The 12,337-nt window shown below is 37.5% G+C and overlaps 1 protein-coding gene across 4 annotated transcripts in view; it reads left to right on the top strand.

Moving 5' to 3' along the window:
• The window catches only part of ST18 (ST18, C2H2C-type zinc finger), a 51,093-nt gene that overhangs the window by 2,138 nt on the left and 36,618 nt on the right, over window positions 1–12,337 (top strand). For 2 of the 4 annotated variants that reach the window (XM_026075833.1, XM_026075835.1), the window contains exons 2-6: window positions 2,268–3,065; window positions 5,885–6,019; window positions 7,792–7,882; window positions 9,485–9,589; window positions 11,013–11,218. In XM_026075833.1, coding sequence (XP_025931618.1) covers window positions 2,268–3,065; window positions 5,885–6,019; window positions 7,792–7,882; window positions 9,485–9,589; window positions 11,013–11,218 — 1,335 coding nt within the window. The remainder of the gene's footprint in view (window positions 1–2,267; window positions 3,066–5,884; window positions 6,020–7,791; window positions 7,883–9,484; window positions 9,590–11,012; window positions 11,219–12,337) is intronic. The other 2 variants (XM_026075834.1, XM_026075836.1) reach the window with 2 other exon arrangements.

The raw sequence follows: 12,337 nt of genomic DNA on the forward strand, positions 1-12,337 counted from the left end.
ATGATTCTTGTTGGTTGGTCTGTTAATGCTTCAGTTCATGGATTGATGCAACTGTAAACTAAGCTCTGCTTTGATTATTTTCAAAGGAAATTTCCAGCCTATAGGAGTGAAAAGCAAAGCTGAGACAGCTGAACAATTAAGACTGGTTCAACAACAAATTTTTAAACATTGCATTTAAGAATTCCTCATCCTTTTAGCATCAATCTTGATGGTTCAGGTATCAAACATCTCAATTATATATTATTTATATTATTTTTCATCTTGCATTTGGTTCAAGCAGTCTTTTACCCAGAAAAATAATTTAAAAGACCTATTACTATTGTCTTGTTTTGTTTTGAAGGATGGGGAGACTTCTTTTAAAACTAGAACCCCTTGCCTTTTAAAAAGACGCGATGATGAGATTGCATTTTTATCCAAATGACAGAGGAGCAAATAATAAAAACCCAGGCAGTCATCTGACAAAAGTTTGTTATAGAGCCAAATCATCATTCTTATTTGCTGAGATGTGAAAAGACAGCAGACTTTTTCATTCAGAAGACTGCAATGTGTGTGGTACTAGACCAGCTGCTAAAAAGTTGCACTAAGGTTTACAGACTTTTTTTTAAATACAACTTTATGTACACAGTGCACAAGGCCACCTCTCCCTGCATGAATCCAATTTTCTGAAGAAGAATAAGAATTAATCAATATTTTCTTTTAACATATAACAAACAGTTGAACCAAACAATTATGTAAACTGGAAATGACCCAAAATGCTAACAGTTTGGCAGCAGTAAAGTGAAATGCATTGTGGTGCACATGTGCATTTTTGTCCCCCTTTTCCCCTCCACAATAATCTGCACTTAATAGGAATATTTTAAACTATGTAGCTAAGCAACAGAGGTAATTGTTGCTTTCTAGAGCTTTTGTTAGGCACTCTAACACAGCCCAAATATGCATAATTAGGTATAATGTCTATAAATCATTATTGTACACATGTGGGTAGTTAAGTGGATTGAGAGAATAGTTCAATGAATTGGACATATTCACTGAAAATGCTTTTTATTTGTTTTCTGTAGTTCATAATACTTTAAAATTATTATAACCCTTTACACTTTTTCTTAATAGCTCACTGTGTTATTGAGAGAAACTTCATTTGCATTTTAGACTATGCTTAATTTATTATTTAAACCTGGAGTTCTGATTCAGGAGAGGACAGATACATCTTATCAAATAGTCTGTGCTTGTTTATTCATCCTCCTTTCTAGGAAGAAAAATGTTAAATTTTTCAGTTTATGTTGAATAGATCCCAACAAAAGAATGTACCCTATAATCAGCATTATTGAAGGGGCTAGTGTTGTGACTAAATTCTTCCCTTCATCCAAAAATGCTTTTAGTTACTATGGCAATATTTACTTGATCCTGGCAAACCAGTGTTGATTTTAGAGAGATAATTACCAGAAAGGAAGATGATGGAGATGTATTTTTGAGTGTCCTTGTCAGAGGAAATGTTTATAAAAAATTAAATGAGATACAAAAGGCGTATTGTCTTCCACACCAGCAACCTCTCCTACATGCAGCCTCTATTACCTGCTGGCTGCTGCTTTTCGTCTGAAGGAAGATGTTTATAAAGACAGGATGCACTTCAGTGGTGTCTTTAACAAGTCCTTTATGAGTCTGTATGTAACAACCATTTCTGTTTGCCTGTGCATGACCTGATCTATCACTTAATGTGGCAATTGCAGTGGTGACCAGGAGCTTGCCCTTTGTAAAGTACTGAGCTTTTTCCATCAAGGTCTTTCATGGTATTTGGAATGACTTGAAAAGTAATTAGGGGTCTATTTTGAGGAAATACTTGGGAATCTTAGATGAGAAAGAAGTGAAAATGTAGATTAAAGGAATTTGACAATGTGTGTGTGTGTTTGTGTGTGTGTGTGTGTGTATATATATATGCATATTATATGTATTATATATATGTACTGCATTGTATTTATATGAATGTGGGTGTGTTCTAAGATAATATATGTCTTTACCATCAGAGAAAAATAACAACATATTTATTTCTCATATAGCTTTGGAGCTATAGCGTAAAGTGGATATAATCCCAAAAGGGCTTTTCTTGATGCTGCAAGCAGTCATTTTAGACATAGCTGTGGTGCATACGATCATTTCAGAGTACCTTTGAGTAAAGAAATGGAAATTGGTAAATAGATAACTTCATATCAATTCTACAACATATCAAAAGCAGTTATTCTTACATATTTTTCTCTTGCTTTTTTCCAATGTAGAGGAAAATACTGCAAAATCATCTGAGGAAACCTCTCATTTGGGTGGGCAAGAAAATTCCAGTCAAAAGAAAGATAACTACACCAGTTACCAAGATTCCATGGCCAAATCTTTGATGAACATGGGAAAATTAGCAAAGGATGCACCCAGTCAAGCAGTGGCAGAAAATTTAAATGATAGCGGCATTCACTCCTTAAAAACAGAAAATGATGACACTGATGAATGTTACATGATTAACTCAGCTGAAGGAAAGGAAAAGACTGGTATTTCTGACCCAAAATACTGTTCATCTGAGGAAAATGAAAGTACCTCTGAAATTATGGACAATGAGTGGGACAGCTCCTCAAACTTTTCGGAAGAAACTAATGTAAAGCCCCATGTAACTCAGAAATACATTGTAGAGTGTAATCAACCGAGCATCCTGGAAGTCCCGGAAATTAAGAAAGAAGAAGTAGAATTTGGCCCTTGTGAAACAGTCTGTGACTCAGAAACAGAACTAAGAGCACCCCAGGAGCCTCGCCCAGATCCTTTTGAGAAGAGAATTCAGAATCCATTCCCTGAAAGTGAAGAAGATGACAATGAGTGCCTGTCAGAAACTACGGAAGTGTCAGTTGATCTGGACAAAACAAAAGGGAACTTGAGTTTGCTAGAACAAGCAATAGCTCTGCAGGCAGAGCAAGGCCATGTGTTTCACAGCACCTACAAGGAACTGGATAGGTTTCTTCTGGAGCATCTAGCAGGGGAAAGGAGACAAACCAAAGCTATTGACATTGGTGGGAGACATATATTTAGCAACAAACGTAAGGAAGTATTTTTGGCTGTTCTTATTGGCTTAAGCATTTCTCCTATGACTGATAGAGGATTCTGAGCTAGGTTTTATAGCAACAGTAAAGAATCTGGAATTTAGCTGGTAATTTTGTTAATTACGTACCTTCACACTAGTGCCTTGCATCTAACCAGGTTAAACACTAGGTACTTGGCCTCCTGCCAAAACGCTATGTGAAATGATCAGTAATGGCTACTAAAAGGGCTGTGTAGCTGGCACTGACACTCCTTGTCCTCCTCCTCCTCCTCCTCCATAGAGTGCTAATACATAACTCCTGAATTTCAGCAGCCAAGAGAGAAGATATTTAAATCGTGCTTAAGGAAAGGTTAGGATGAAAAATTGGCCTCTTCCAAACATACCACCTTATTCCTAAGCCTTGTGTTTTCTGAGTTCTGTCTCCTTCACATTTCAACATTACATTTTACTATAGCCAGCACTTCAGAGCCAGGAGAGCACAAGCTGTGCCTCTTCTGCCTCATTCACCATCAGCAGAATTGCCAGTAAGTTCCAAAATCTTTATTGTTTCTGATGGTTTGTGACATCCTACGAAGCCAGAGGAACATAGCTCCGTTTTCAGTGTCTCATCAGGCTTCCAGAAGTAGAGATATAAAAGATTTGGGTTTGATTTGTAAACTGGATTTTGTGGTATGAAACTCCTTGTCTGAGGATAATTACAGAACATCAAAAGATGTCATTTTATAAGCACATTCCTGCTGTAGTAGGTAACAATACCTACATCTGTTCTGTGACTTTCCCTTTTTGGCTTGCAAATATAGTGAGATCACCCCAGCGTTGTTGCAATTTCTGCCTTTGATAAACAGATAGAGTTACTTTGGTATTTCTAGTGTTACTTTAGAGTAGTCCATATGTTTACTCTTTTGGACACTGCAAATATTACAGTAGTTTAGTTATCTGAAGTACTTACTGTCTAAGATAACTAAGAAGTTTTTTAAGGAGTTGCAAGTATACAATATTTCCTGTAGCAGTAAGGTAACATATGCAGGCATTTACTTTTTCTGTCTCAAACAGTTGTTTCATTAACATGTCTTGAGCTGTATATGCAAGGTATTAGCCTACCTCCTTGCTAAATTATATTAACCTTTATTTGCTCAGATGACTGTGATCTGTGCAGGAATCTTATAGATACCTTTTCTTATCTTGAGACCAGCTTTGTTTACCAGGGGTCACACTGAAGTCAATGTGACTTTCTCACAGCACACATAGGAAGAAGTAGTGATGATAAGCATGGCAGAACTTGACCCTTCCTGAGTCACGTCATATTATTATTAACTATAATTTGCAGGTTAATTCAGAGGTAGCATTCATGGAGGAAAAAACTGGGCTTTCCCCAGGCTGTATAAACACTATATGATTTTAGTCAGTGTAGTGTCAGGCACAGAACTTTTTCAATTAGAAAATTAACTGTTCTTTATTTTTAGTGCTGAAAATCCATCATCTTTTTTCAGGTCTTAATTTTCTTTCTTGGATCTTATGCCAAATAAACATGGTTTAAATTTACATTTTTACATGATTGTAATGATAAACCTCTCCAGTTAGTGGAGTGAAAATTAAATCATGTTTTAGGGTCCCTCTTTATTTTCTGTGCACCATTGCAGCAGGGAGTTTCCTACAGTGACTCCTCACTTTCCATTTGCAGTGATTCTAAAAAGCATGTGGTCTCCTCTTGATGTTCATTCTGTTTTCTTCCTCCTTGTTTGTTTTTTTTCTTTCTTTTCTTTTTTTTTTTTTTTGAACCTAGAGGCTTGCCGGGACATTTAACCCTCAGCTGTCTCTGGTGATCCTGTCCCTAAGCACGTTCTATGTCGTAGCCCAACCAAATGTGCTTGAAGGAGGCTGCTGCCTGCACTGGCTGCAGCTGTTTGCTCCCTCAGTGCTGAGTGCTGTTGGCAGGCAATCGCAGCTTGAGCTAAAACCATCCTCAGCAATTTATGCGGCCACTTCCCGCATATTTCTCACAAGAGAATTTCTGGTCCAGAATTCATTCCTTTCTCACCCAGACTTTTTGATCCTGCCTTGGAAATCAAATAAAGGCTTTGTGACCAATGCTTCTTGCACCATTCTAGGTGCTTGAAACAAAAATTGGGAATGCACTGTGGTCAGTACAGGGCGGTAGCTGTGGGACTGGGCTGAGACCTGGCCTTTGAAAGGGTATCTGCTGCTCCATGTTTTCACTGTCATTGTGGGCTGTTCCACAAAGCGGTATTGCCATGTGTACCAGAGGGAACTGCTTGCCTGGCCTCTCAAATGTAAAGTGGCATGTATTCAGTTTCCTAACAAAGAACCCACAGCCTCGAGATCTGCGATATTTAAGGAATGGCTTCTGGTTGAAATGCTTTTTGTTTGTTTGTTTATTTCTTACCTCAGCTTTTATTTGGTTATCTCAGCTTCCTGGAGTCTGACATTAACAGAGTAAAAGATTGTTTCTGTTTTTTTTTATTTATTCCTTTATAGATCTGGCTGTTGGTTGACTCTGCCAGTTTTCTGGCCTATTAGATTGTGGCTTGTGTCCTGTTTGAGGCTCTGAATAGATTAAATGACACTGCAATCCTACAGCAATATAGTTTAGCACATAAATGACATGGGATGGAGGAGCCATTGTTTAAAGGACACTGTGAAAACCTAAAGAAATGCTTAAATTGCTTAAGTCTATGTTGAAGCTTTTTGTAGGAATTGCATCTGAAGTACAAAAGAAATATCATGCTGCTAAGATCACTCAGCTGGATGCAGGCAGGGTCTACAACCAAACAAAATCCTTATCTGATTTCTCTGCAGATTCACCCAGGCCTGAAAAGAGAGAAACCAAATGTCCCATCCCAGGATGTGATGGCACAGGGCATGTGACTGGGCTGTACCCTCACCACCGCAGTCTCTCAGGCTGTCCCCATAAAGTTAGAGTGCCACTAGAAAGTGAGTATCACCCTGCAGTCCAGAACAGCAACTGGATCTGACTCAGCACTCTGGGTCTTGTGTGCTCGTGCTGGAAAAGAAATGTAGATATTCTGGGTGAGATTGCAGAATGAGGCTGAAAGAGGAGCTGTCACACCTTCTTTGCCCTCCTGCTCTTAGTCGCATCCTACTTCCCACCCTTGTGAAACTCAAGCAGTACTTAACAGAAGCATTACAAATAGTACTAGGCTCTTCAGATGGCCTGGGAAGAACAAGATCACAGACCAGCTATCCACATGCTGCCAGGAGACCTACATGCTGTAGCCCCGTGAATCTTCTTGATCATGTTTGACCATGCCTTTGCTAAGGCATAGTGCACAGGGATTACCTGCCCTTGTTTCAGAACTGTGACCCGATTTGCTGTAGTCACGCACCAGCCCAGGCTGCTGTTTTCCAATTTCCAATAATTAGAGGCCTAGGGCATGCTTGTTCAGAGGTGTTTCCGGAGTCCTCCTTAATTCTTAGCTCAAGGAGCTTACTTCCTTCAGTACAAAGAGAAAAAATCACAGCCTTGATCCACATCATGTCCCTCTCATATGACTCCATATCATGCTAACCTTTGTATGGCCACTGTAGCCTGAATTCCACATTTATTTCTAACTGTGCTGATCTGATTACATTTGTTTTTGTATGTGTATCATCTTGTGATGTGATGCAATGAAATGATACATAATAAGCAAAAGTGTAATGTGAAACTATGCATTTGAACAACCTAGTCAGTCAGATGTTTTTTTGTAGTGGTGTGCATAGCAGCAAATGAAAAGGATATTTGCACTTTACCAATGTCCTGTTCCTAATTGTGGCTCTCTCTCTTTTTAAAAATCTGGTACTAAACTGTATTTATGGAAACATCTGTTGAGTTAAGCAGACTGCTGCATTTGGAAGGCCATAGCAACATTAACTTTTTTAAAAACAAGTCCTTGTTAATTATCACACTTCCAATCAGATATCTTCTGTCCTGCTGGGTAAAAAATAATTAACTGTAACCAAAATTTGGTTCTTGACAAAACAAACCAGTTGACTGAACATACAAAGATATATTCTGTTTTACACAGACATACATCTACCCTTGGTAAAGACGATCCACATTAAAGGACATAAGAAATGTACATGCAACAGGCTGTATTCACTGCTTGTGAAGTTGTCTCTGTAATGATTTCTGTTGGCATGACTGTAAGCTGCTGCTTGGAGGCATGACCAATTGATCTAAAGTGGGTTCAGCACAGAGCAGGTGATTAGAAGGGACCAAGATTCAAAGGCAACTTATTCAGAACAAATCATCTTACTCAGGTGCAAGGAATAAAAAGGCTTCCTTAATCTGAGAGTTTGCCATCCCTGAGCCAGAGAGAGACTGTATTTATGTGTAACACAGCTGTGTGGCCTGAGGCCCCTCTATGATCTCCCTTTTCTGACTGTTTTAATAGTGTCTGAGCCAGAGGGCAAAGGATCTAATGATATATACCCTTGTTAACTTCCACCTTTGTTCTGTTGAAGTCCCTGGAAACAATCCTGTATGTGGGAAACTATTCTACAACCATGTAGGGATAAACCAGTATATCCTGTAGGCATTGGCCTTGCTGCGTTGTAGGTTCTTTGCTTCTCCTTTTGTGGCCAAAGTGTGACAAAGTTGAGAGTCTTCTGAGTCAGAAGAAGGAACGTTCATATGTTTTAACATATATATTTTTCATTAATGTATGTTGTTATCACTTACTTTTTTTTTTCTTCCTGTTTAGTTCTTGCCATGCATGAAAATGTTTTAAAATGCCCCACCCCAGGATGTACTGGAAGAGGACATGTCAACAGCAATCGCAACACACACAGAAGGTAGTTCAGAACAGTTCCTGTTCCTGTCTGCTTCAAAACTTACATGTACCTGGGAGTAAACTGACAAGCACATCTTGGAGTTAGATGTGGTATGCTACACTGAAGAATGCCTATGAACCACAAGGGTAGCTGGTATAATTTGTAGCCAAATAATTGTGTTTGACTTCATTATATCAAAAATAGCTGCAGCACTGAGTGTGGCAAATTCCACTAGTCTTTTTCACAAATGAGATTTGAAACTATCGCTGCATCATAGTGTTCACAGTGAAACACCATCACGGAAATGACCTGTGAATGAACAAATATACTATTATTGCTACAACTGGAAATCCCAACTGAAACCAAAGTTTCACTCTTTTGCACACATACATGGTAGACCTTGGCAGGAATTCTCCATCAAGGCACATTCTCTTTTAGCAAAATTGGAAATTTTAAGGGGAATGCTTTAGAATGTCTGTAAAAACTAACTCCATTTATTATCCTCAGGAATGTCAACTTCCCACTTGGAACACTTTTGCCTGTTTAACTTTCTGCCTGCAGGGAGAAAGTAAAATTGAGAAAAGGCTTCCAGACAGGCAGCTGGGGAATCACAGCTGGGCTGCAGGTGAGGCAGAGAGCCGAAGTGCTCTGTCTCCAGCAAATGGCTGTTGTCTGCACAGCACTTGTCAGTGTTGCTTTCTGCTGGAAGCCAGCAAGCCAAAATAATACCATTGTGTTTCTTCTACAGGACCATTCCTCTAGAAAAATACATTTTCAATCTTATGGCCAAACTTGGGGCAGAAAATTGTCAAAAACAACTTTTGTTTGTTGGATTGGATTTTTGTGGGACTTTTTAAAATTGATTTCTAGTTTTGAGCCCCCCTAGTGCATGGTGATGATTCATTGATTGATTGGTTATTGTGTGAGGGCACTGAAATCAAGGAATAGCATATTGTGTTACTATCTATAATACAAAAAAAGTAAAGCAAAGTCTATACCAGAGAGGTCACAAGCTTGGCTACAGGAATATATAAGAGGTAAAAAGACAAGGAACCATTAAAAATATTTTCATTCTTTTTCCTGTTTTAAACCCTCAGTCATCTTTGCAGCACATCAGCTGTATCATAAACAATCCTTTAATAGGACAAGAAGACATGTTCTAATCTGGAAATAAAACAGAAAAAAAAAGAAAGCATAACTTGAAATAACAGAAATGTGTATTTTGGTAACAGTCATTATTCATGTACCCCTGATTTTTCCCCAAATCCTTTCCTTTTAATTAGTAGGAGGCTTATACCTATAGTTTGCTGATAAAATAAATGCCATTTGTCAAAAAATTAAATAATGGCTTGCCTGCCACAATACCTCTAAACTGAACAGTGGAAATCTCCTGCATGATTCAGTTTCCAAATATTTCACCTCAAATACAGAGATTTCACAGATTTGCATAAAGGGGTAAAAACAGGTGAATCTGGGCCAAAATAGCAGCAGCTGTTCCCGTAGATGCACAGGGCTTCAGAGAAGTTCAAAGTCATCGGGTTCCGCAGTACACATTTTCTGTGCTTACGATTTTATTTTAACATTTTTCTTCTTGTTTCTTTTCTCCACCTTGTTTTTAAACAGTCTTTCTGGTTGTCCAATTGCTGCAGCTGAAAAGTTGGCAATGTCCCAGGAGAAAAACCAGCTCGAGTCTGCAAAAGCTGGGCAGTGCTATGATCAGACTCACAGGTAGGAGTCCTTCTCAGCTAGTGTCTCCAAGGTATTTCTACACAAACATTGTTGTTCAGTCCTCAGATCTTTCACCCATTTCAGTTCTTAGCTACTGAGGTAAACTCATTTTAGCAAGATGATCCTCTGCAAAGATATGTAACTTGACTGTATCTTAGAATTATCAAGCAGCATTCTGGTGGTCCTTGTGCATATGGCTGACATTAAAAGATGACATTCATAGCTTTTGAAAAGCAATCAAATTATTCTAGTAAATCTTAATTCAATGTAAGTAGCCCGATTAATGGTTCTCAAATGTCTTTCTCCAGTAAACCAAATCTACGATCTTGAGAAAATGTTTTAAAACATTTTCTCAAACAGTTCCTTTGTTATAATATTTTGGCCACTGAAACTTGTTTAAAGATCTTTTTGATAGTTTTACACTTTTAGCTGCATGATTCTCATTTATTTTGTGATCCTTTTCAAAGGAATTTTCTACTGATCCCAAGTTGCATGTAGTATTCATACTGCAGGTATCTGAAAGGGTTGAGAACTCTGCTCATTCTGTTTCCCCACCATTAATTAATTCATATTTTTAGTTGCTTTATTTTAAGTTTATTGGTTTAATTAGTTTAATTTATTTTTTATACAATACCATCAAAAAGGGGAAACAATTTTTATTGTAATTCTATTTTGTTTAAGAGTTATATAGACCCTACAGACACGCATAATTTGCACATCATTGGCACCACGACCATTACAACCTATTATATTCAGGTCTATTTGGGGACACTTTAATTTGTGGATTATTGACGTGACCAGCTCTAATGGTTCCTTCAGAGCCATTACAGAATATTATGTCCATGTGTCTGCCAACCACACGTGCCTTAACTCTACATATGAAAAGTCCTTAGAAAATTTCTAAAGACAAGTAGTTACTGAACAGTAGCTAAATGGAATAACACACTGTAAATCATTATTTCCTTCCCAAATAGCAGAGGCAATTATTTTGGATCATCTTATATTATATTTATATAATATTCATTCACAGTAAAGTGAGAACATCGTGATCCATAACGCTACAAACCTTGTGTCTAGCAAAACTCCGGACAACTTTAGGAAAAAAAAGGAAACACCATCCTACAGTGGTAATGTAGAAGTAAATCAGTATCTTCCTTGTAAATAGCCAACAGTGTTACTAGAGAATAGCATATTTTTTAATAACAGCTTTGAACTTGTCAAAGTACTCTTCGACTACTAGATCACCCATAATGATTATATTATTTATTTCTTATATATACCTACCAATAGGTTTTACATGTGATAAAAGCACTTGCTGATACTGAGATGCAACTGTATCATATTTTTCAATAAAAAGTCATTTAAAGATAATCTTGTTTTGCCATTTCTGTCTTTCTCATTCTTTTCCTTATTCTCTCTGCAGGACAAATTTAACTAAGCAGCCTGAAATAGCTCAATACAATTACAGAACTTCACAGCCAGTCACATCCTCCAGAGCCACCCTGATGAAAGAACAGGAGAAGTTTGGGAAAGTACCATTCGATTATGCCAGCTTTGATGCACAAGTCTTTGGCAAACGCACAATGGCACCAGGGGTGCAAGGACGAAAGACACCCCAGTTCCTTGAATGTAAGCTTGAAATTCCATTTTATCTTGAAAGATGAGCAAAAGGCCTTCTTTTGTTTGCTTGCTTGTTCCACTTTCAAACTTACAAGATTCAAAGAATCTCTATAGGAAGCTTCTGCAACTGCTTGTGGCCAGAATGCTAAAATAATCACTAGTGATTAAAAGCTTTACTGTCTTTCTTTTTTTTTTTTTTCTTTTTCTTCTAAAAGCAATTATTGGAGGAAGAGGAGAGTAAAAAGGAATGGTTTACATTTTATCTGTCATTTTCCCCCTTGGCTAAACTGTGATATCTTTATTCATGTGATAGCATGCTGCCATGCGAAGTCCCATTGAATATGTTTACACAAGACATTATGAACAGTAGTACAGAGATATCCAAGTTAGATTTTAAAAGGCATTTTAGATATCTTTTAGCTGCATTAGCACAGGTATTCTTGCTTTCTAGAGAACCATGTGCCTCAGCTGCACTGCTTCCAGGCCTCAGTTTAGTTCATTTTGATCTCAGATACTTCTGCACTATACCATATTTGTAGCACAGACATATACAGTGAAGCAAATTGTTAGCTCTCTTACATCAATGAGATGCCCCTGCTTGCATCACTTACAGATTTGCTGGAGTACTACTCTGTACAAATGAGATATCACAGTGTGAACACTTATTACTTATTGCAGAAAATCTTCAGAATCTGCATGGGAAATTTCAGCAAGATTTTGCCATTATTTTAACCATTACAAAATACTCTTGAATTAAAAGTAACAAACAATTCAGTTGCCATGAGGGCAGTGGAAAAAAGGGTTTTTTTATGCTATATTGGGGTTCAGGGGAAAATAGATTCAAAGCGATGTGACAAAAGACTGTCTAGGTTTTTTTGACAAAAAATATAGTAAATTAAAAAAAAAAAGAAAAACAAATTACATCCCACTTATCCCAACAAGGGAAAACATTCATAGTAAGGTGAACAGAAAAGCAGAAATTTTATATATGTATTTATTTATCTGTGTGTGTGCATGTGTATGTGTGAGAGAGAATGTTTGTGTGTATATATATAATGTATGTATGTATCTATGTATTTGTATATATATAAATACCCATTTAAAATTGTAAATGCAAAGTAGATATTT

Source organism: Apteryx rowi, unplaced genomic scaffold (genome assembly GCF_003343035.1).
Source record: "Apteryx rowi isolate R43461 unplaced genomic scaffold, aptRow1 scaffold_412, whole genome shotgun sequence".
NCBI lineage: Eukaryota > Metazoa > Chordata > Aves > Apterygiformes > Apterygidae > Apteryx > Apteryx rowi.